This window comes from Lampris incognitus, chromosome 21 (genome assembly GCF_029633865.1).
Source record: "Lampris incognitus isolate fLamInc1 chromosome 21, fLamInc1.hap2, whole genome shotgun sequence".
NCBI classification, from domain to species: domain Eukaryota; kingdom Metazoa; phylum Chordata; class Actinopteri; order Lampriformes; family Lampridae; genus Lampris; species Lampris incognitus.
Genome location: NC_079231.1, coordinates 10,695,972 through 10,718,709, shown reverse-complemented (window position 1 = coordinate 10,718,709; position 22,738 = coordinate 10,695,972). Strand labels below are relative to the sequence as shown.

The 22,738-nt window shown below is 45.5% G+C and overlaps 1 protein-coding gene across 1 annotated transcript in view; it reads right to left on the bottom strand.

Moving 5' to 3' along the window:
* The window catches only part of cdk15 (cyclin-dependent kinase 15), a 47,964-nt gene extending 25,514 nt beyond the window's left edge, over positions 1–22,450 (bottom strand). Inside the window, exons 1-12 of the mRNA XM_056301402.1 lie at positions 22,324–22,450; positions 21,973–22,004; positions 16,160–16,183; positions 12,496–12,606; positions 11,535–11,629; positions 8,301–8,380; positions 8,108–8,202; positions 7,783–7,845; positions 7,270–7,393; positions 6,705–6,825; positions 2,710–2,803; positions 1,224–1,287 (exon numbers count right to left, since the gene is read on the bottom strand). Coding sequence (XP_056157377.1) covers positions 1,224–1,287; positions 2,710–2,803; positions 6,705–6,825; positions 7,270–7,393; positions 7,783–7,845; positions 8,108–8,202; positions 8,301–8,380; positions 11,535–11,629; positions 12,496–12,606; positions 16,160–16,183; positions 21,973–22,004; positions 22,324–22,330 — 910 coding nt within the window. The 5' untranslated portion in view covers positions 22,331–22,450. The remainder of the gene's footprint in view (positions 1–1,223; positions 1,288–2,709; positions 2,804–6,704; positions 6,826–7,269; positions 7,394–7,782; positions 7,846–8,107; positions 8,203–8,300; positions 8,381–11,534; positions 11,630–12,495; positions 12,607–16,159; positions 16,184–21,972; positions 22,005–22,323) is intronic.
* Positions 22,451–22,738: the final 288 nt, after the last annotated feature.

The following is a 22,738-nucleotide window of genomic DNA, read 5'->3' as shown; positions in this document are numbered from 1 at the left end:
CTCCTCCTGCTCTTCCTCCTCCTCCTCCTCCACCTCTTGCTCCTCTTCCCCCTCCTGTGTCATGTGGATGCTGTTGGAGTCTGGAGTGATGGTATAGGATTACCCACTGGCCCCAACTCAAGGCTGCACATTCCATTCTTATCTGCTCATCTTTACACGACGGGACAGAGAAGGGGTGTGTTTGTGCTTGCGTGTGTGTGTGTGCGTGTGCTTGCGTGTGTGTGCGTGTGTGTGGAAAGAGGGTAAGCGTGGAGAGAAACAGCCAAACAGCTCTAACCGGCTGGTTGGGCGGCTGGTTGGGCGCTCCAACCCGTGGCAGATCTGAGGCCTCGGCGGACGGGCCCTCCCCGTCCCTCCTCCTCGTCCCTCTCGCTCTCATCTCCACCCGTGCAGACGACACCGTCTATTAAAACCGTAAATGCGACAGAAAATAGAGGCGCGCTGGCCAGGGTGTAATTAAAGCAGTGAAATGAGAGGGAGAGCGGACCTCCCTGCCGGGCCCTCCGTCCTCCCTCCTCTTCATCACAGCTCAATGACGCCCTCTAGTGGCTTCCTTGTTTATTACCTTGTCAACGCTTTTTCTTCTCTTCTTTTTCTCTGACTTGCTTGTTTTTTTTGGGGGGGGGTGTTGGGTGTCCGGGGGGGGGGTAATTTTTATGTGTATATTTTTAAGAAAAAAAAACCTATAAATAAAGTTTAAAAAAACATCCCAAATTTAAAACGATTGTTGACGTCAAGGAACCTTGATTTTATTAAGATACTTTATTTATAATGTCTTAACACTGCCGACAAAGTACTTTGTCCTCTGTCTTGGACAGAAGACAGACTTGTTAGACAGACTGGCTTTGTGTGAAGCACCCTTTAACTCCAGCTTTTAAAAGTGCAATTTAAAGTCACAGACGCACAAGTTGTTGGTATCATTATAAGATAATATTATTAATAATAATAATAACTATGTATAATTGTTGTTATGACAGGATTTTGGAATAATGAATTGTTCCACGTTTTTCTTTTTTTTTTAGGAAGACAAATGCAGATACGTTTAAAATAAATCTCCTGTTGTGTTCGTGGTGAAATATTGACAGTAAAAAGTGGAGGAGGCTTGGGGAAAAAACAGCAGGACAGAAAAAAGGAGGGACAGCAACCAGACGTGTGGTTTGTCCATGAAACCGAAGGTTTGGATTGGTCACTGGGACAGGAAGGGGCAGGGACAAAGGACTCACCTGGTTTATAATTGGGTAGTTGGCTCACTCCTGGCCAGCTGTCCTCCGTGGGCACGCCCACCACCTGCAGACACAGACCGGTTAAAGACCACATGGAGACCAACTTCACATTCTGTTGGTTAGTTTTTTGTTTTGTGTTTCCTGAACCCCTCCCTTCTTACTGGATTGTTGTCTTTAGTTTTCTATCAACTGTATTTATTGGCTAATTTAAACTTCCTCTTCCGGTTTATAAGGAGCTCGTTAACGTGTCTGCTTTTGTATCCCTGAAGACGCCTTTACTGATACCAGCTGGTTATATGGATTAAAAGATAATTCCGTTTTTTACAACCCAGGTGTCATTTTACTGACCAGCTTCATTTCGTATATTTGGGACAGGGGACCACTGTTGGACTCAGCTCTCTTTATGGGACACCTGCACAGGAGGGTCAGACACGCTTCAAAAAGTCCAATTCAACCCAATTATCTAAACCAGGTATTTGGAAGTGAAGGTTAAAAGTTGTGATGTGAGATGTCCAGTATGATCAATGGTGGATGACGTTGCTGATCTACTTCCTGGTTCAGCCTGCAGGAAGTAGTAGCCTGTACTTGCCGCAGGTAGTAGCAACATCCATAAACTAGCTGGCCAGCACCATAGAGAAGTCATAGATAATGGACAGGCATGGACACAGTCTGACTGACACACTGGGGGGGGGGGGGGGTTGTTGTTTAAACACTCCTGTTCACTTGTCCCATAAGACACCGCTGTAACGCTGAGTCCAGCCATAGTCCCCTGTCCAAAATATACTAAACGAAGCTGGTGAGTAAAATGACATGACCTATGGTAAAAACTATGAAGTTAAAAGGTAATGTGTACTTTATCAATCCTCGTGGGGCATACGTCCTCTGCATGTAACCATCCTATTGTATAGGAGCAGTGGGCAGCTGCAGCACCCGGGGACCAACTCCAGTTCTTCTCTCCATTGCCTTGCTCAGGGACACAGGCAGGATTATGAACCCTAACATGCATGTCTTTTTGATGTTGGGAGGAAATCGGAGCATCCAGAGGAAATGCACACAGACATGGGGAGAACATGCAAACCCCACACAGAAAGGACCTGGGACAAACTGGGGTTTGAACCCAGGACCTTCTTGCTGTGAGGCAACAGTGGCAACCACTGAACCACCGTTCTGTTAAGACCCATGTTTTAATAACACAGAATTATCCGTGTCCTGTTTTTTGTCTTCCAGCCAAGTGTTCAAACACTCTGTCTTTCTTTTAAAGGCCAGATGAGGCCGGGATTTGGTTGTCTGCATCTCTTGGCTTGGGAGCAACTTGCCAGGCAGGCCGAGTTACCACCATCTCTTAAAACACTGATTTTGCGTATCTAATTTTACGGTTCAACAGAATGTCGCCTCGCGGTATATACTTTGGAATTCCCAGACCTCCAATTTTCCAACCTTTTCCAGACTTCCCTGCTTGAAACAAACAAGTGTGTATTGTGCTCACCGCCCAAATCTTCTGCAGCTGCTCGAAGACGTCCGACATGCCTGGAAAAGTTGGTGTCCCCTGCAGCATCTCCATGAAGATGCAGCCCGCTCCCCTGCATCACAGAAGGGGGGTAAAAAGACGTAATCTTCATCACTGTGCCACATCATCCTCCCTCATACCTTCCTCTTCTACTGGTGGAGTTCCCACGTCTTGTGGTAAGATAACCGTCATGCCTATCCAACCCTAAAAGACTGTTGTGTGGACCTGCTGTATTGGTGTTACTGCTGGTCGAGTGTGATGATGAAGGAGCTCCTACGTCAGGCTCACTTCACTTTGTCTGTTGCTGCAGGGGAGACGGCAGGCCACATCAATGCATACAATGCAAATTAAAAGCGTATATAATTAATATAATTATACCCCATTGGGGGAGGAGGAGGATGAGCTCAGTCATGCAAGTTAAACCCGTGAATTTAAACTCCTTTCTGTCTCCTTTCTCCTCAACTTTTCAACCCTATACACATCTACGTCAGGTCAAACAAGCGGTGCAAAAGTACGGAACCGTATTAGGGACATGGTGAGAAAAAAAAATTGGGGTCAGTTTTGCGTTCCGTGTTGTAACGATCACGGATGAATAGGCTCGGTAGCCCTTAGGTTCGGAGGCAGCTCGGCCGGACTGTCACATCCGGGACACGAACCCGTGTCTCCCACTCCGCAAGCGACAACTTTAACCAGTCGATTGAAGGGTCCGGCCCGTTCGCCACTGGCTACCGAGCCTAATCATCCGCGATCGTTACAATACTCTAAGACTCTGTGGAAAGATGTTGCATTGTTTTATGAGTATGTTATTTTCGGATTCTTTGCCTATGACGATACATTTGAGGAAAGAGCAGATATCATAAATCTATTGATTATTCAAGCTAAATTCTTTACATAAGTGCAAGTTTACAAACAGTACATAAAAAGTATTGTAATGTGCATGGATAAGAAGACACACTGGCCGCTAGCTCGCGGGTCTGAACCTTTAGTCAAGCGATTAGCGATGCCTCCTGCGGTGCGGGTGATACGGGTTCGCGTCGCGGCCGCGGCAGTTTCTGTGGTTGCGTTGTCCCCCGAATTCGCTACAGTATTAATTGTAGTTGCAATAAGGCCCCAAAATCTGTAATGGCAATTGTTCGCTATAAAATATGTATGTAAATGAATTATGGTCTTAGCTGTTGTGTCTTAAATGCTTTTGTTTTGTTTTCCTTTTTCTTATTTTTATTTTTTATTTGGCCTATGCCCCTGATTGAACTGTAGTCATAGGTGGAAAAAAAGTTTTGCGTTCCCTCACAATACCTTTTTCACCAGTGAAGAAGAAGAAGAAGAAGAAGCTAACTTCCGGCTGATTTCGGGTATCGTTCAGCGTAGGTAAGCGGTGTTCAGTTTAACGATTTATTTATTAGTTTAACTATTTGCGTGAAGTCGCTTTTGATAAAAGTGTCTACTAAACGTTACTGTAACTGTACAGTAAGTAGTTGCAAAAAAAAAAGAATTGTGATGGCGAATAACCCGACGATATGATCCGGAAACCCGCCGGAAGTTATCTTCTTCTTCGCTGGTGAGAACGGTGTTTTTAGGGAACGCAAAACTGCCTCCTAATTTTTTTTCTAACCGTGTCCCTACTACGGCTCCAAAATTCCCATAAACGGGAAAAGGCCCTCAGATTCGTCCATGGCTAAACCAGAAACCAGACGTGTAAGTTCAGAAAAACAAACTGTCAAATGTAAAACAAAGACTCGAGCTCGGCGAAGGGAGACGTAGAGAAAACTCGGCGAGGAGATTTAAGACGTGAACAACACATGGATCTGGTATCCAGTATCTGGAGAGGGCCGCGGGAAAACACCGCCAAGATATCATTAATTTTAGGGCACATAAATACTTTTTCGGTGAACTGTTGCATGTGGTTGCTAAATCCCCGCAGGCTCTTGCAGAAATGGGGAGTAATTCTCTGGAGGTGCCTTTCTGCTTCGCCGTCCAAATGTTTTGTTTTGCTGTTTGGCGCGGAGCGGCGGCGCTGCAGCCAACAGGATTAATCCCCTCACACACGAAGGCCCACGCATGTTAACGGCCAAGAACAACGCCGCTTCTTGGTGTTACCTTTGACCCGACAGCCGTTTAAAACCTGACCGTGTGTGCTGTTCTGCCTGACTGACACGTGACCGAGTGTGTACTACACACACACAGACCCACAACTTCATTTGGCACACAACGTGTTCGAGATGGATCACTCGTCTGGTATCCATCCTCTGGCCGTGTTCTGTCCACATGGACTCTTAACTTGTCCTACTGTGGGCTTCTACTTTTACTTTAGAAAACACACACACACCCTCCCTCTATACTTGTGGGGACCACTCATTGACTACATCCATTCCCTAGCCCTTAACCGTAACCTAAACCATCATAACTACATGCTTAACTTTTTTTTTAATCCTCCCCAGTTGTATCTGGCCAATCACCCCACACTTCCTAGCCGTCCCGGTCGCTGCTCCACCCCCTCTGCTGATCCAGGGAGGGCTGCAGACTACCACATGCCTCCTCCCATACATGTGGAGTCACCAGCCACTCCTTTTCACCTGACAGTGAGGAGTTTCACCAGGGGGACGTAAGCGCGTGGGAGGATCACGCTATTCCCCCCAGTTCCCCCTACCCCCCGTACAGGCACCCCGTCCGACCAGAGGAGGCGCTAGTGCAGCAACCAGGACACATACCCACATTCGGTTTCCCACCTGCAGACACGGCCAATTGTGTCTGTAGGGATGCCTGACCAAGCCGGAGGTAACATGGGGATTCGACCCACCGATCCCCGTGTTAGTAGGCAATGGAATAGACTGCTACGCCACCCGGATGCCCCTACATGCCTAACTTTAACCCTTACCCTAACCTTAACCTAATCCTAATTCTAACCTTAACCCTAAACCCAAGTCCTAACCTTAAAATAGCCCCTTTACCTCATGGGCACCCATAAAATGTCCCCACAAGGTAGGTGGTTTCAGATTTTTCTATCCTAATGGGGCTCAAACGTCCCCATTAGGATAGAAAAACCTGGTACACAAATACACACACACACACACATATACTTTTTTAAAGCTACAATCCTTGATCCAAATGTAAACCAAGGGGTCGCCCCACTACCAAAATACAAACCACAGGACAGGAAGCTGCTGTCACTCCCAGCTTGATTGACAGGTCTCTTAATACAAGGACTAACAGTAAACAACAACTCAATCTGAGTTTCTAATGTTTTCTGATGCTGTGAAAGGTTTGTTCACATCACTGACGGTTGTACAGACTGGAGTCAAACACACCCATACTTTCCATTACCAGTGGTGGAGAAACACACAAAATGCTTATTTTACATCTACAACTCAAACTCTTTAATTATGCATGAAATTATACCTCCACTTCATGTGAGCAAATAAGTCACAGATTGGGCCTTTCATCGCCGCTAATCTGATGTTGATTAATTATAATTAATCGGGTTGTGTCTTGCCTTTGTATTTCATTCTTGTTTCATATTTTATTCACTTTGTTCCATTAAGGTTTAAGTTTTCATTGATTTGTTTTACATTTTATCTCCATTTTCTCTGTTCCATAATAAGTATTTTCTTTATCTATTTTCTTTTTTAATTACCTGCTCTTTATCTGCGCCCTGTAACACTTTGAGATGTAAAATGTAAATGCAAAGTGCATAGCATTTCAGTGTACGAAATGTGCTGCATGAATAAAGTCTGAATTGATTGATTGATCGATGGGCTGATTGACTGATTGATTGGTTGGTTGATTGGTTGATCGATTGATTGAAATGTTTATCTCCTGTTTTTATTTTTCTCCATAGAGACAAGGGGAAGGGCGTGGATGCATCATGTGCTGATGGCCGTCTACGGGGGTCACCCTGAAAAGCAGCAGGGGAGCAGCTGGTTTTTGTCTCTGTGCTGACATGTTGGCTGTGAGTTGGAGGGCGACCAAAAACCCACCAGATATCCAGAGCGGTGGAGTAGTCGGTGGAGCCCAGGAGCACGTCGGGGGGCCGGTACCACAGCGTCACCACCTCAGACGAGTAGGTCTGACACGGGATGGACTTGGAACGGGCCAGTCCTGCTCAGGGAAGACAGAACCGCAGGAGACGGTCTCAGTTTCATGTGACTCGGTTTGGGCTGACACACACTCTGCCTCATTTTCTGTTATGACTGACGTGTTATTTAGTCTAGTCGAGTCTAATTTGCTCTATTATAGTTTACTGTGGTCTGCTGTGTTCAATTATGCTTCTATTTTTTCTGTGCTTCTGGAGGAAATTCTGTTCTGATCTACTTTGCTTCAATCTCTCCAGCTCTGTTTTGCTCTGTTCTACTCTATTGTATTCTGCTCTACTCTGTCATATTATGTTCTGTTGTGTTCTATTCTATTCTATTCTGCTCTACTCTGTCATATTATGTTCTGTTCTATTGTATTCTGATATTCTGCTCTGGTCTTCATCCTGTGTCCTCATGTCTTGTTGTATTCTGGACCCCAGGACCAGGTTCTGGTCGGCGTTCTGCTCACCGAAGTCGGCTAGTTTGAGTTCTCCCAGGTAGCTGATGAGGAGGTTCTGGGGCTTGAGGTCTCGGTGGAGGATCCTGCGGCTGTGGATGTAGGAGAGACCTCGCAGCAGCTGGAACATGAACAGCTGGACGGAGCCAAACAGAGATGTCAGGACCACTGCCGAGGTCGGAAACCAGGCAAATTAACTTCATCTGGTACTTTTTTCCGTCACATTGGAAGAATAATACCCTGAAACTCAATCTCATACCTGCGTCGCTCAAACCCCCGACCCAAACTGCTGCTAATTTAGCATCTGAACCGTACGAGAATACATCACTTCATAAAGGTTTACTCCTCATGGGTACTGAAACCAACTGAGTACCGTAGTAATGTTTATCAGGGTTAGAAGACAGCTCCTCAGAACTTTCCAAAACCTGGAAGAATGACCGGGTTTATGTCTAGACTTTTCCCAGACTTGCCTAAGGACCTTAAAATAAGGGAGGGTTTCTGGAGGGAAGGTTGAAGTGGATGTACCCTGACATTATGGGAATGCAGCCCTCCTGGGTGCTGGGTCATGTACTGGGCCAGGTCCGTTTGCTGCAGGAACACACAGGAAGACAAAATGAAAGAAAACAACAAAACCATCCAAATAAACTTCTGTTCAAACACCTGTAACCAGTGCAGTAGGGGTTTCACCTTTACCGTATATAAAATCTAAATATATATACTAATATTATCAGTATTATCGTATATAAAATCTAATTGTATAATTAGATATACTAATATTATCAGTATTATCATATATAAAATCTAATTATATAGTTATATAGATAATATTATCAGTATTATCATTACTCACCACATATTCAAAGACGAAGGTAAGTGACTCTCTGGTGTGAATGATGTCATGCAGCAACACGATGTTGGCATGCTTCAGGCCTTTCAGCAGAGAGGCTACACACACACACACACACACACACAGCATGACACACTCTTAAAACTGTCCCATTGGTATTGTGTGTGTGTGTGCATGTGTGCGTGTCCTCCCTCACCTTCTCTGATAGCAGTGAAAGGAACACCCTCTTCTGTCTTCATACGAATCACTTTGAGAGCCACAAGGTGTCCATTTATCCTGAACCGGAAAAGCCAGAGAGACAGAGGAAGACACGGAGAGAGAGACAGAGAGACATAGAGAGAGAAAGAAAGAGAGACAGAGAGAAAGAGACAGACAGAGAGAGAGAGGGAGAGAGACATGGACAGAGAGAGAGAGACAGACAGACAGCTAGAGGGAGAGAGGGAGAGAGACATAGACAGGGAGAGAGAGAGCAATATAGACAGACAGATAGACAGCGAGAGAGAGCCATAGAGAGAGACAGACAGACAGAGAGAGAGTGAGAGAGACATAGATAGAGAGACAGAGACATACATAGAGAGACATAGAAAAGGCGAGAGAGAGAGAGAGCAAGAGGGCAGTTACAGTGGTGATATTTGATGCATGATTGGTGTCATCCGTGTGGCCTGTGTGACTGAGACGGTGTCGACTAAAGTAGAAAACCTCTCCTCCATCACACCGGCGCTCACTCCTCTGTTCTCCTTCACTCATCAGTGGTTCCATGTTGTTTTTCAGCTCAAGCATGTTCGTGCCAGACAGCCTGCTTTGTTTAGGCGTTTTATCCCCTGTTTGTTTCTGTGTTTGTTTGTTTTGAGGTCATGGGGTTTTATTTTCTCATCGATAGAAATGCATTTTTTTCTTTCATTCTTCCCTCTTTCTGTTTTCATTTATACCTTTCCAATTAAAGGGAGGAACTTGAAACAGGTAAACGAAGCCAAGCGACCTTGTGGAGAACCAGGTTTAACGAGTCGATAAAGGCCCCTGGCCCCGGCTCAGACGACCCTATAAAATGAGACTATTGTGAGATAGTTAATGAGAGCTGAGCTCATGATGGGAACGGTCTAATAAATAGATCCGGGGGGCATTCCTGGAAAAAAACCATCTGCAAATAAAACGGAGATCTCAGCGAGAGAAACCTGTGGTTGTACTGGTCATGCTAACTGCTGCTGGGTAAAGAGATGTTAGTCATGTTTCCATCCAACGCAAATAAATTTCAGGCGAATAAGTAACAGGAACACAATTAATCATGTTAATGCAGGTTTCCATCAGATCTGTTGACGTGAATAAAGCACTAAACATAGGCCTCTGTGTCCTGTCATATATAGCCATATCCACATCCACATCCATATCTATATCTATATATACTATCTTCTTATTCTCTCCACTTGTCCCCTGTTTCCCAGGGGTCGCTACAGTGGATTTGATAGCTTCCATCGGTACCCTGTGAGGGCACAGCACCGATGGCGGTCTTGTCAGTCCACATAATGATTTGGCAAAATTTTACGTCGGCTGCCCTTCCTGACACACCCACTAACCCTATGGACGGGGCACAGGTAAAGCGCTGGATGCCGTCCCCAGTATTCATGGATCTATATCATGTATGTCATATATCCATACTCTTATCTATATACTACATCATATATCCATACTCTATCTATATGTACTGACATATCCATACTATATCTATATACTACATCATATAGCCGTACTCTATCTATATGTACTATGACATATATCCATACTATATCTATATACTACATCATATATCCATACTATATCTATATAGACTGTGTCGTGTCCATACTATTACTATGTATGTCATATACCCATACTATATCTATATATACTATGACATATAGCCATACTATATCTATATTCTGTCTCATATCCATACTATTCAAATATTACTTTATTCAGGCACATAGATAGGTTCATATTAAAAAACAACAAAAAAATATAAGAGGACAACATATCTGTATCTATATCCTGTGTCTTATATCCATACTATATCTATATATACTATGACATATGTCCATGCTATATCTTTTTATACACAATTATGTCATATGTCCATACTATATCTTTATACAATGTCATATGTCCATGCTATACACACACACACACACACACACACACACACTATGTCATATGTCCATACTATTAACTATATACAATGTCATATGTCCATACTATATCTAGACCTATACCCACATATATATACACACACACACACACTATAAGAAACAGAGTTTGCAAAGAAAAAGTCAAGAAAGAAGAACTTCTAAAGGTAAGAACTATTTGATTATGCTGTCTGTGCATTGAGCAGTATTATCTGTTGTGATTGTGTGTTGCTGTATATTTTGTGGATGAGTTTATTTGATATGCTGTTTGCATAACGTGTATTGCATCACTGTGGTGCGATGCTGCTATATTATATTGGAGGCAGTTTGTCGAGTTCATTATATGCTGGTTTTTGCAATTCTGTGTGAAGTTGCCTAGCTCACTTAGTGAGTCTTATCTTGAAACCTGCATTCAGCTGTGCTGTTTGATGACCTTAGGATGGCGTTGTTGTAAGCCTATTCTTAGTCAGTCACATTATTGTGTATTGTGTATCAGTAATAACTGGTGTGCTGTCTGCTTGGGTGGTTTTCCATGAACACAAATATTGCCATAGTCTAGAGTCATGCACTGCCTTGGGATGATTTAATCCCTTGTTTCCTTGTCTTGTGGTGTGCGAGTGAAGTGGCAGTACTTGGTCTATTGAACTGTGCAGGCACACCTGCTCAGCTGGCCTGGTTATTCAGCCTTTGATCAATAGTTGTGTGATTATGGTCTGGTGGATTTGACATGCCAGCTTGACTGGAAGCTCAAAATAATTGAGGTGGAGTTTAATAGCTGGGGCATGGGGTGTGTGTGTGTGGGGGGGGTATGAGCTTCAGTGCCCAGGGGCCCCTGAGGGTACTAATCCAGCCTTGCCAATATACCCACCATCTCTCCTGTGCACATGTCCAAGCCATCTCAATCTTGCTTTGTCTCCAAACCATCCAACCTGAGCTGTCCCTCTAATATACTCGTTCCTAATCCTGTCCTTCTTCATCACTCCTGATGAAAACCTTAGCATCTTCCACACTGCCACCTCCAGCCCCGCCTCCTGTCCTTGGAATGCCATCTAAAATAACAATAAACCTGAAGGACATTTTTTTCTGGGGCCCCATTCACCAAGGAGCCGTATGAGACCTCGGGACCTTGGACAGGAGGTTAAGAGGGAGGATGGGATGCATCGCTGGTCTCTGGCTGGGTTCAGAGACAGGACAGTGCTGTCAGGTGTGTTGTGAACCAGTGCATTGTGTGCAGGAGGAGGTCGGGGTGAGAGGAGAGAGGAGGTGCTGCTGACCTGCTGATTCCCTTATAGACGGTGGCGTAGGCCCCCTCCCCGAGCTTCTCCAGGTTCAGGTAGGAGTTGGCTGTTCCAAACGGCAGCCCTGTTTTCTGTTGGAGAGAAAACACAGACACACACACACACACACACACGGCATACAAACAGCATAGAAAGACCTCGACAACAAATAAACTGCACAGTTGATCAGCACAAACAAACCAGATGGTAACAACTGTTTTCTTTAAATTAACATGAGAGGGCGACATCTTGAATAACCAGACAAAGTAGCATAAGTGTTAACCAGGCATCTGGAGTCTTATCAAAAGTCACAGGATGTTACGTAAAACGCATCACTTCCTGTGCGACATGAACATTTCCTGTCAGTGTACTTACACTGACAATTAGAACAGGCAACAGCAAAGCATCTCGAGCAAAGATGCCCAATTATGACCTGAATATCAGTCAAAAGTGAGAATTGATGGTACTAGCTGGTAATAGATACCTGCTGTTAGTATTGTGCCGTTGCTTCTTAAACACCATTATTGTCTGTGTCCTACGCTTCCTATGTTATGCCGATGATAATGTCTGTTATACTGATGTGTCAGTTAGGGCTGGACAGTATTTCAGTTATCACTTAACATCTTTCAGTGGTATCTTTCACTGGTATTGTATTGGGATGAAATTTCAATTATGATGCAGTTTTGTCGTAAAAAATAATAAGTGAGAATATATCACCTAAAATTTCTCACAGAATGAGGTGTGAGATATTGGAGGTGGTATAATTGGAAGCTAGTTTTGCTTAGTTCTATACTCTACATTACCAAACAGGTCAGTGTGATGAAGCTCAGCTGGATTGGTGTTCTTACATATGCGAGCAGATAACGTGGTAAATATACTGATGGTGATGTGATGATCATGGCAGTAACATGTTCCATACCACCCGCCCAGATGACCCGCAAGATGTTTGGTGACTCACCCACTGGAACTCCTGTTCGAAGGTCTTCCCCCCCAGCGGGTCGCTGTTGCTTCGGCCCCTCTGGACCTTCAGCCGCCGGACCTGCAGCGTGTGGAACCAGTGGGGCGGAGCCTCAGAGAAGGCGGGGTCAGTCGGGTCATTGAGCTGTGATAGGAGGACAAGGCGGAAGAGGAGGGAAGGTATTTGAACTTTGCTGTTTTTAATTGAAATTTCTTGAAACAAAATGGAGGAAAATGCACACACATACACTCTACCCATTACCTCAGCAACCACACACACACACACACACACACACACACACACACACACACACACACACTCTCTTGACCCATAATCCAAACAACCATGTACACACACTAAATGATATATTTGGTAAAACACACCTACTCCAACAGTGACTGTAATATCCACAGTACTGCCCACACAAGTACAATTGCTATATACAGTACATACATATAACAACAACAACAACTTTTTTGTATAGTTTTTGTATAGCGCCTTACAAGGAACCCAAGGACGCTTTACACCAGATAAGAAAAAAAAGAGATTAAAACAAAGACCAGAAGACTACAGACCATAGGCCTTCATAAAAAGGTAGGTTTTCAGTAATCTTTTAAAATATAAGGTCTGACCCTCTTCCCCACCATACATACACACACTGCACTCTTCAGCCCATAAACAATGATACATGTGACATCATCATGCAGCGAAAAGTATATTCTATACATATATACATCAGCCTCGGGCAAGGTGAGGAGACAGAGAGACAGCGAGCGAGAGAGAGAGACAGTGAGCGAGAGAGAGAAAGTGAGAGAGAGAGAGAGAGAGAGACAGCGAGACTGAGCGAGAGAGAGACAACGTGAGAGAGTGAGAGACAGACAGTGAGCGAGAGAGTGAGAGAGAGAGAGACAGTGAGAGAGAGGAGACAGAGAGCGAGTAAAGAAATTAGTTGAGCGAGTCTCGTCACCTTTGGGTTGTGGAAAGTTGTGTAAAGTGGGACGAGTTTTGTAACTGTGATTATGTAGCATCTTCTCATATGAAGCCAACACATCAGATCCACAGCAGAAACCGCGTGAAACCCCAAGAAGTGCCCTCATGACCTCAGAAGGAAGCTCAGGCACCCGCCAGACTCAGAGAGGAAACAGCACACACACACCAGTGTTCCATGTGCCACATCGTTCCTAGAAAATGTGTTTTCTAATCTGGGACGGCTTGCACTGAAATCTGGGACACTCATTATTAGAAAAGCCTTCATCACCTTAATTTATGCAAAGAAAACTTCTCCCACTTAGCTCGAACTTAGCCCCAAATCAGTCATGGTCAAATGTGCGTTCCCATGTTTGGTTATTTCAGTTGGCAGATGGTTTCCCTGTTTTCATCTGGGAGGCTAAAGAAAGTAGAATACGTTTACATGTTATGTGGAATGTCAAACAATATACAATTAAACCATGTACCATTTTAGATAATTTACTAAATGTATTATGCCTGTTATATCATAAACAGGCAGTATGAGTAGAAATGCAACATGTGATAAAAACTCAACATATAGTTTCATAAAACTGGGACCTGCCATAAATTTGGTAGCATAGGCAAAAAAGATCATCCAAATATGATCCGGCACATCCTGTAAACGCGGGGTCTTGCTAACGTCCTGGTTTTTGCTAAACCCTCCATCACGAATCCTGCCGCTCTCGCTGCCGACAGGGCTTCACTTTTATGAATCCCAAGACGATAATTCCGCCTCATAAACCCCCGGAACCAACCGTAGCCAGCCCTCTCAGCCGTCTCACCGAAGCCTTTTAAGCCTTTCTTCTGGGCAAACTGGAAGGCCGGCGTTGGTACAACCCTCCGTTCTCAGAGGAAAGCCCCGTTTCCCAAGGGCCTTCGCTACTTCTGCCAGCTCGTCTTCGTCAACCGCAGAAATTATTCCTATAGTATGATGATGATGGCCGGCTCCTTCCACCCTGCGCTGGAGGCTGGGCTTAGGCGCATTCCACAACCTGGCCAACATCTTCATATGAGGGACCCCACCAGCCTCAACGACCCCCCTGAACTCACATACAGCTCCCTTCATCCATCCTACCTCCACCTCCCTGGCTTCCTTCTTTATTTTGTCCTCTCCCTGCCTGCTCTCTCTGCTCTGCCATTCTACCTTAATCTGTATATCATCTGTAATCTGAGTTAATATCTCCTATCTTTCCATTATCCAAGCTGCTTATCCTAATTAGGGTTGTGGGATGTTGGAACCTATCCCACTAGTCATTGGGCGGCAGGCGGGGAGACACCCCGGACAGGCCACCAGGCCATCACAGGACTGATGCACTTTAGTACGGCCGATTCACCTGACCTACATATCTTTGGACTGTGGGAGGAAACCGGAGCCCCTGGAGGAAACCCACACAGACACGGGGAGAATATGCAAACTCCACACAGAGGACGACCTGGGACGACCCCCAAGGTTGAACTACCCCGGGGCTCGAACCCAGGACTTTCTTGCTGTGAGGCGACCGCGCTGACCACTGTGCCACCGTGCCGCCCAAGTTAATATGAATATAAAAATGCTTCAGTGTGGCTAAAAGCAGTTGCTTTAACCTAGCTAGCTAGTTTAACTGGCCAATCGTGACAAGGTTTGATCCCTGACCTAAAAACAAATAAAATGCTGCATTATAACACTGGGACCCCCCCCAAACCTTCAATAAAAATATCAATATTGCACGTTTAAGTCTCCTAAATAGACATTTGCTCAACTGAAGAATGTAGAGGACTGCCCCAGATGAGCCAGAGCTGCTAAATCACTTTCTGATAAAGATTGAAATAAAAAACCTTAAACACATTTTCACCATATTGTTGCATAATTCTATGCATACACACACCACAAACATAATATGATGACAGTTAGGGACATTATTTTATTTCTGACAGATTTATAGCCGTAGAGTTTATCTAATCTAAAACCTACGTCACTGGCCTTTGATTGGACCTCACACGGGGTACTTCTTGATTGACGATTGCCCCGCCCCATCTATGACATCACGGTTGTGATGCTTGGATTTGACAGCAATCCCATTCACTTGCAAGATAAATGCAGTGGGGCTGGGGTGTCCCACATTACACTAAATCACTTCCTCCAGCATGAGGCACGGCAGTCTGGGAGAGAAGCGCTCATTTCTCACCCCCGCAAAACTTCCTTCAGGCAAATGAATTTCTCCAAGACGAGTGTGTTATTTGTTTTGTGTTTTTTTAGGCTGAGGAAACGAAATGTAGCGGAACATAAATGGACCCACTGTGCCTGCAGAGGGGAGAGAGGACTGCATCTTAACACAAGCAGAATGTAACCTGTGTGTGTATAACAGCTAGCACTCAAGTATATACACACACACACACACACACACACACATGCTGACACATGTTTACATATATAGACACACACACACACATCCTTTCACAAATGTCAACATAAAATGACATAAAATCACGATCTTACACACTCACAAACCAAGCAAACAATCATGAACACATGAACACACTGATATAACACACACACACACACACACACATGCGCACGCGCTACCTTGCCGGGCGGTAGGGAAGTAGAACTCCTGCTCTTTCTGAACGTGAACTCCTCCATGCCAGCCTCTTCGTCATCTTCATCTTCCTCCTCTACCTCTACGCCACTCCTCTGTCCCTCCTCCTCCTCTGCTCCACAGCAGCAGGAGCAGCACCACCTGACACACCTGGCCCCAAACTCCCTCAGCCACCAGGCCAAATCTTCCATCTCTGCCTGTCCTGCGATAATCCCTCTTCCTTTTTCCTGTCTCCCTTGTCCCCGTCTCTCTCTCTCTCTCTCTCTCTCTCTTACTGTCTTTCTTTGGCTCCTTTCCATGAAGGGGAGGTCCAGACCTATTCCTCATCTGACTCACATGGGTCATGATCTGCAAACAGGGTCCCATGACTCTCTCTCTTACTCCTTTCCAATTCCAATTCCCAGTTTCAAACAACAGTGTCCATTCAAGAGTACATGTCAGCTGAAGAGGAGACAGCAGTGTGTGTGTGTGTGTGTGTGTGTGTGTGTGTGTGTGTGTGTGTGTGTGTGTGTGAGACAGACAGACAGACAGACAGACAGACAGACAGAATGAGAAAGAGAAAGCAGGAAAAAGAGTGGAAAATAAGAGAGAGAGAGACATAGGAGAAAAGTGAATGTTGAGGGGGTGGGAAGAGAGAGAGAGTGACGGAGACAGATGTGAAAATTATTTAAAAAACAACAACAAACAAAACAAGAAAAATGGAAGCATTGTGTTGGCCAAGAAAATGAAATTGCCCCGTGGGTTCGAGTCCCATCCAAGGACGTTCCCTGTCCGCCTTTCACTGTCCTGTCAAAGAAAGCAAAGCTGGCAGTAAATACTCTGTGTCCTCCCACGTGTAACAGCGTGCGAAGATGTCCTGTCGTCTTTTACTCGCCTCATATTTTATTGGTCGAACGCGCTGGATGTCACGTGTGTCGCTTACGTCATCACATGTGTCGCCACATGGGTCTCACCGTCTTCGACGCCTCCATATGACGAAAGCTATTCAGGATGGGCTGATGGCGATATGGACGTGGACGCGTTTCATTCCGTTTTATTTGTTTGTTTGTTTGTTTGTTTATTTATTTATCACGAGGACAACCCGTTCTGCCATTCGGGACCCGTTACGACACGTTTTAACATCAGAAAACGTGTTTTCGTGTTTAATATGGTCCTCTGTGAATATACGGTGGCTGGTTGTTCAGTCAGCTACCATTAACTGGACAAATCAACCAAAAAGCCACACAGCGGCATCTGAATTCTGAAAAATGTATCTTTATAGGACATGCTCTTTACTTTTGAACTGTCACATAAACTCAGTTAATTGATCAATTAAAGGCCAAATCTGATTTATTTGATCATAAGCATTTTGTGTCTTTCCCAACCGACGGTAATAGAAAATGTGGGTGTGTTTTACTCCAGTCTGTACACCCTCTTCTACAGCATCGGAAAACATTAGAAACTCACGTTTAGTTGTTGTTTACTGTTAGTCCTTGTAATAAGAGACCTGTCCTAGGGCCGCCGTGACTGAGGCGCTTTCCAAGGGCGCAGTGTCAGGGGGGCGCCGCAAGCGAACGTTTTTTCTTCAGGAAGTGCGCCCTCTCGTGGTGACAACGGAATAGTGTCGCTTTTCTTTTCTGGTGCAGCTGAATATGCCACTGGCGTAATTTTATTAATCATGGTTACAGTAACAACATTATCAACCAAAAAAAGAAAAGGCCTTTTAATTAGAGTAATAAACATAAAGCGCTGCCTGAACTGTCAGTCAGTAGTTGACAACATGACGGAATAAACACTGCCTGCTGTCATGACGTGATGCACGTTGGTGGCACTCCGGATATCCGTGGCTATCAAAGATCAATCTGATCAGGACATACTTGAGGTCTACCATGGCCCAAGAGTGTCTCAGTGGACTCTCAGGGATCAGCATCAACCACGATGCGTCACAGAAAATCTCATTTGATGCCGTCATTAATGACTTTGCCACAAATAAGTCAAGGTTGTTAAGATTTGAAACGGAAGTCTACCATTGCACTTTTTTTTGTTGCCCATTTGCAGTTTGTTTTATTCTTGTTAACGGTTCTCAAAGGTTTCTTGAAGTATTTATGATTATTTAATGGATGGATGGATATATTTACTTTTACTGTACTTATTGACAGGCCCGCCGTGTGTCTTGCTCGTGCCCAGGATGATCTCCAAAGCCCCCCCCCCCCGGTTCCAACTTCGCACAGGTCGCAGATTGGCCATAACGCCCACACAACACGTGTTCCATTTGAGCAGGCCCCCCCCCCCATTTGTATGGGTCCCCCCCCCCCGCTCTGGCGGTGCTACTAACGGCGTCCTTCGTCGTGCGTTCCGAAGGCGGTGGAGCAGTCGTCGTTGGGCCTCCCCCTGGCGCAGGGTCCAGGACAGCTGACCAGGGGTCCCCCACCTGCGGGTCCCCACTTGATATTATTTTACGTTTAATGTCTTGAATTGAAGTGTTTAGTGAGAAAATTAAGTGGTGTTTTACTGTCTTGTGTTGGACACATATGGGGGAGGGGGGACAAACTAAAATCACACGTAGGGCTCCAACACTGTCATGTCCGGCCCTGTGTCAGTCAGTTGAGGAGTGGCGGCAGCTTCTAGTCCTGCGGTTTGTAATTTGATAGGGGGGCAACCCTTAGGGTCACATTTGACTTTGGGGCCTCTGGGTGGTGTGGCAGCTTGGTCGGGCGTCCCTACAGACACAATTGGCCATGTCTGCGGGTGGCAAGCCGGATGTGGGTATGTGTCCTGAAAAGAAGCGGTTGGCGACTCCACATGTATGGGAGGAGGCATGTGGTAGTCTGCAGCCCTCCCCGGATCGGCAGAGGGGGTGGAGCGGCGACCTGGACGGCTCGGAAAATAGGGTAACTGGGGAGAAAAAGTGGGGAAGATACAAATTTAAAAAAAAAAACCCAAGCAGTTATTCAGCTAATCAACCAGTCAGCACAGAGGGACTCTCTGGGGATGGATGAGACGGACAGCAGCGTCGGGAGGGAGGTGGAAATATGGACGGAGGGCAGAAGAATGAAAGGCTATTTTTGGTCCGTCTCCTTTCACAGAGTCATTGTGGGACGCGGTGCTGCTCGTCCCCCAGCGGAGAGGGTAGAGACCCACTTAATGGGTCCTGAAAGGCAAGGCTGTGACTGGCCTGCTGAGCAAGTCACGCTATTCGTGTGCACGTGTACGTCTGTCTGACATGTATGAGGTAAAAGCTTCTATGAGTGAATTTGACCCCCCCCCCTCTCGTCTCTGTGTCCTCAGCGGGGGATAAACGTTGACATCACACTCTCTGGGGGGCTGGCTTGCTCGGTGTGAGAGAGAGAGAGAGAGAGAGAGAGAGAGAGAGAGAGAGAGAGAGAGAGAGAGAGAGAGAGAGAGAGAGAGAGAGAGAGAGAGAGAGAGAGAGAGAGGAAAGGTGGGCAAGCATGTGCAGGAAAATCAAGGACAAATAATTTCTCCTCTGTCTCTGCAGAGTTTCCTGAACACTAAACGGAGAAAATCCAAAGGAGTTGAATCAAGTGCAACTGGACTTGGTATATATCCGTGAAGACGTTTCGCCTCTCATCCAAGAGGCTTCAGCAGTTCGTGCCTTTCTTACTAGACCAAGCTAGTCTGACTGGCTGGTGATGAAACTCAGATATTTAGCCTCTTTGGAGTCGTTATCAGACCTATTGATGTCAATGGCTCTTTTGTGTTCCGATGTTTAGCAACGACGGTCATTGGAGGTGTTAGTTTCAACTTCGTTAGTGCTCCATTCTGTGGTCATGAGTCGTTGGAGCCGTTAGTGACCGACTGTTGTTCTTGGAGGCTAGGCTTCTTGAGTCTCCTGGGTAGAGATGAAAGGACGGCATTGTAAGTGGGAGATAGGTGGTGTCGCAGACCTCCTCCTCTGTTGAGGGATGGGTTTTTCCAGTTTCACATAGATGGCTTCCTTCACCCCTCTTTCAAACCATCTATCTTCTCTGTCCAAAATGTGTACATTGCTGTCCTGGAAGGAGTGTGTCTTCTCCTTTAGGTGTAGATAGACTGCTGAGTCTTGTCCTGAGGAGTTTGGCCCTCTGTGTTGGGCCATCCGTTTGTGTAGTGGTTGTTTGGTTTCTCCTATGTATAGGTCAGTGCAATCCTCATTGCGTTGTACGGCATACACTAGATTGCTTTTCCGGGTGTGTGGTACACGGTCTTTGGGATGAGCCAGTCTTTGTCGGAGTGTGTTGCTGGGTTTGAAGTATACCGGGATGCGGTGTTTGTTAAAAATTTTCCTGAGTTTTTCGGAGACCCCAGAAACATACGAGATGACTGTGCTATTCCTTCTGTTCCTTTTCTCCTCGTCGCTCACCCGGTTGGTCTTTCTTGAACATGTTGCACTTTTCACAAAGGTCCAACTGGGGTAGCTGCAGGTTTTTAAAGCTCCCCTCAGGTGTTTGTGTTCTCGTTGGGCCTGAGTGCTGCTGGGCACATTGTCAGCTCTGTGTTGCAAAGTTCTGATGACGCCCAGTTTGTGTTCCAGAGGGTGGTGTGAGTCGAAAAGTAGATATTGGTCTGTGTGTGTAGGTTTTACTTAACGGAGAGAAATCTGCTTATAAGTGGTGCCGTTGTTGTTTTTAGGGGTACAAGCAGCGAAGCTGGAACCCTATTGTATCTTTTGGGATTATTATTATTATTATTATGCCCTAAAAGTATCTGGCTATCAGAAACGTAGTGGTTATAATTCCCAAAATTGGCCGATAGGTTGGAAATCTCACCCAACTACTCAGACAAAAAAAAGATTGGCCAGATGGTGGCGTTATAACAACGAACTTTACGTTTTGGCCTATAACCCCCCCCCCACCCCTTTTTCCCCTCCCCAGTTGTATCCGGCCAATTACCTCACTCTTCCGAGCCTTCCCGGTCTCTGCTACACCCCCTCAGTCAATCCGCATGCCTCCTCCTACACATGTGGAGTCACCAGCCGCTTCTTTTCACCTGACAGTGAGGAGTTTCACCAGGTGGACGTAGCGCGTGGATCACGCTATTCCCCCCAGCCCCCCCGAACAGGCGCCCGCCCGACCAGAGGAGGAGCTAGTGCAGCGACCAGGACACATACCCACGTCCGGCTTCCCGCCCGCAGACACGGCCAATTGTGTCTGTAGGGAAGCCCGACTAAGCCTGAGGTAACGTGGATTCGAACCAGCGATCCCCGTGTTGGCTGGCAGCGGAATAGACCGTCAAGCTACCCGGACGCCCAGGCCTATAACTTTTGAATCGTGAGTCTCAGAACCAAAATTCTTTATTTCATGGATTTTGTGGGTACAGATCAATCTAAAGATAGAAGCGACGCCCATTTCAGCCTGGAAAATGTTTACGCCATTTTGAATTTCGTCCAAATCTGTTTTTTTTTCTTTCCCGCTACTCCTCCTACAAAAATTTGAACAATTGTCACCAAATCTGGTACAGAGCATTCCTGGCCCAAGCCGGAAAAGGTTACTTTTCCCATAAGGTTTCAATTATTCAAGCTGTAGTAAAGCGGGCTATCCACTAGTGGGCAATAGGGGGTCTGTGAAGACAGACGCTGGCGTAGAGAAGAAGATGCAGCAGACGCGTATCAATAAGAGAGGAAGCCAAGTGACGTTGATCGCGAGTGTTATGTTGAGTACAGATAAAGTACAAGACCCTTGTCCACTTCAGTCGACTTACTAAACATGCCGATCACATTTCACCAGAACAACTCATTTTAAAAAATGTGCAATAACTCATGAGCGCGTTGAGGCGTCAACCTGAAATTTGAGACACGTTATAAGCTCACTTATTGGAGCGCATTGCTCTAAGTGCTTGGGCCCTGCCCATTGCCGTGTGGAGCTATATATACATCATTTTTTTAATATGCAGAGAACAGTCTCGGAGTCCTCACCTCCTCGTATCCCAGGTGCCTCTGTTTCAGACCTGCCAAGAAAAAAGGAGAGAAGAAGAACGTTCAGCTTAACCGTTCATAAAGCATGTTGATGAAGACGACTGTGAAGGAAAGGAGAGGTGTGAGAAAGATGTTAACATTTAATATGAATGTGAAAATGAGAAGAACTCCATTGCAAATTATTTATCTTTTTGCAAATAGTGAAACCTGATCGTCAAAACCGTTAATAATGTAAGAGATGGCAGATTACACTTTAGCTGACCCGTTAACGCAGAATTTGTTTTTCATACATTTTGAATATGAAATAGATGACATCACAATACACTTGTGCAATAGTCAAACTGTGCCCACCAGTCATGTTGGGCTGCTCAGTAGCAATGCAGAAGCGTACGTCCACATCAGGTTCTGCATTGACAACTCCGTCTCCATAAAAGAAGTTTGATGCTACCCGAACAGCAAGCCCTGGGTTACCAGTGACCTGAAGGCCTTACTTAATGAAAAGAAGAGAGCTTTTAGGAAAGCGGACCGGGCGGAGCTCAAACGTGTACAAGAGGAACTAAAATAGAGACTAAAGGAGAGCAGGGACTCCTACAGAAGGAAACTGGAGGAAAAACTGCAGAGGAATAAGGCTAGGGATGTCTGGAGTGGGATGAGAGAGCTCACCGGCTTCCAGAGGAGGGGCGGGGGTGCTGCTGAGGGGAATTTAGAGCAGCCAAATGAGCTGAACCAGTTTTTCAACAGGTTTGACTCATGCCTCCTCATCTCC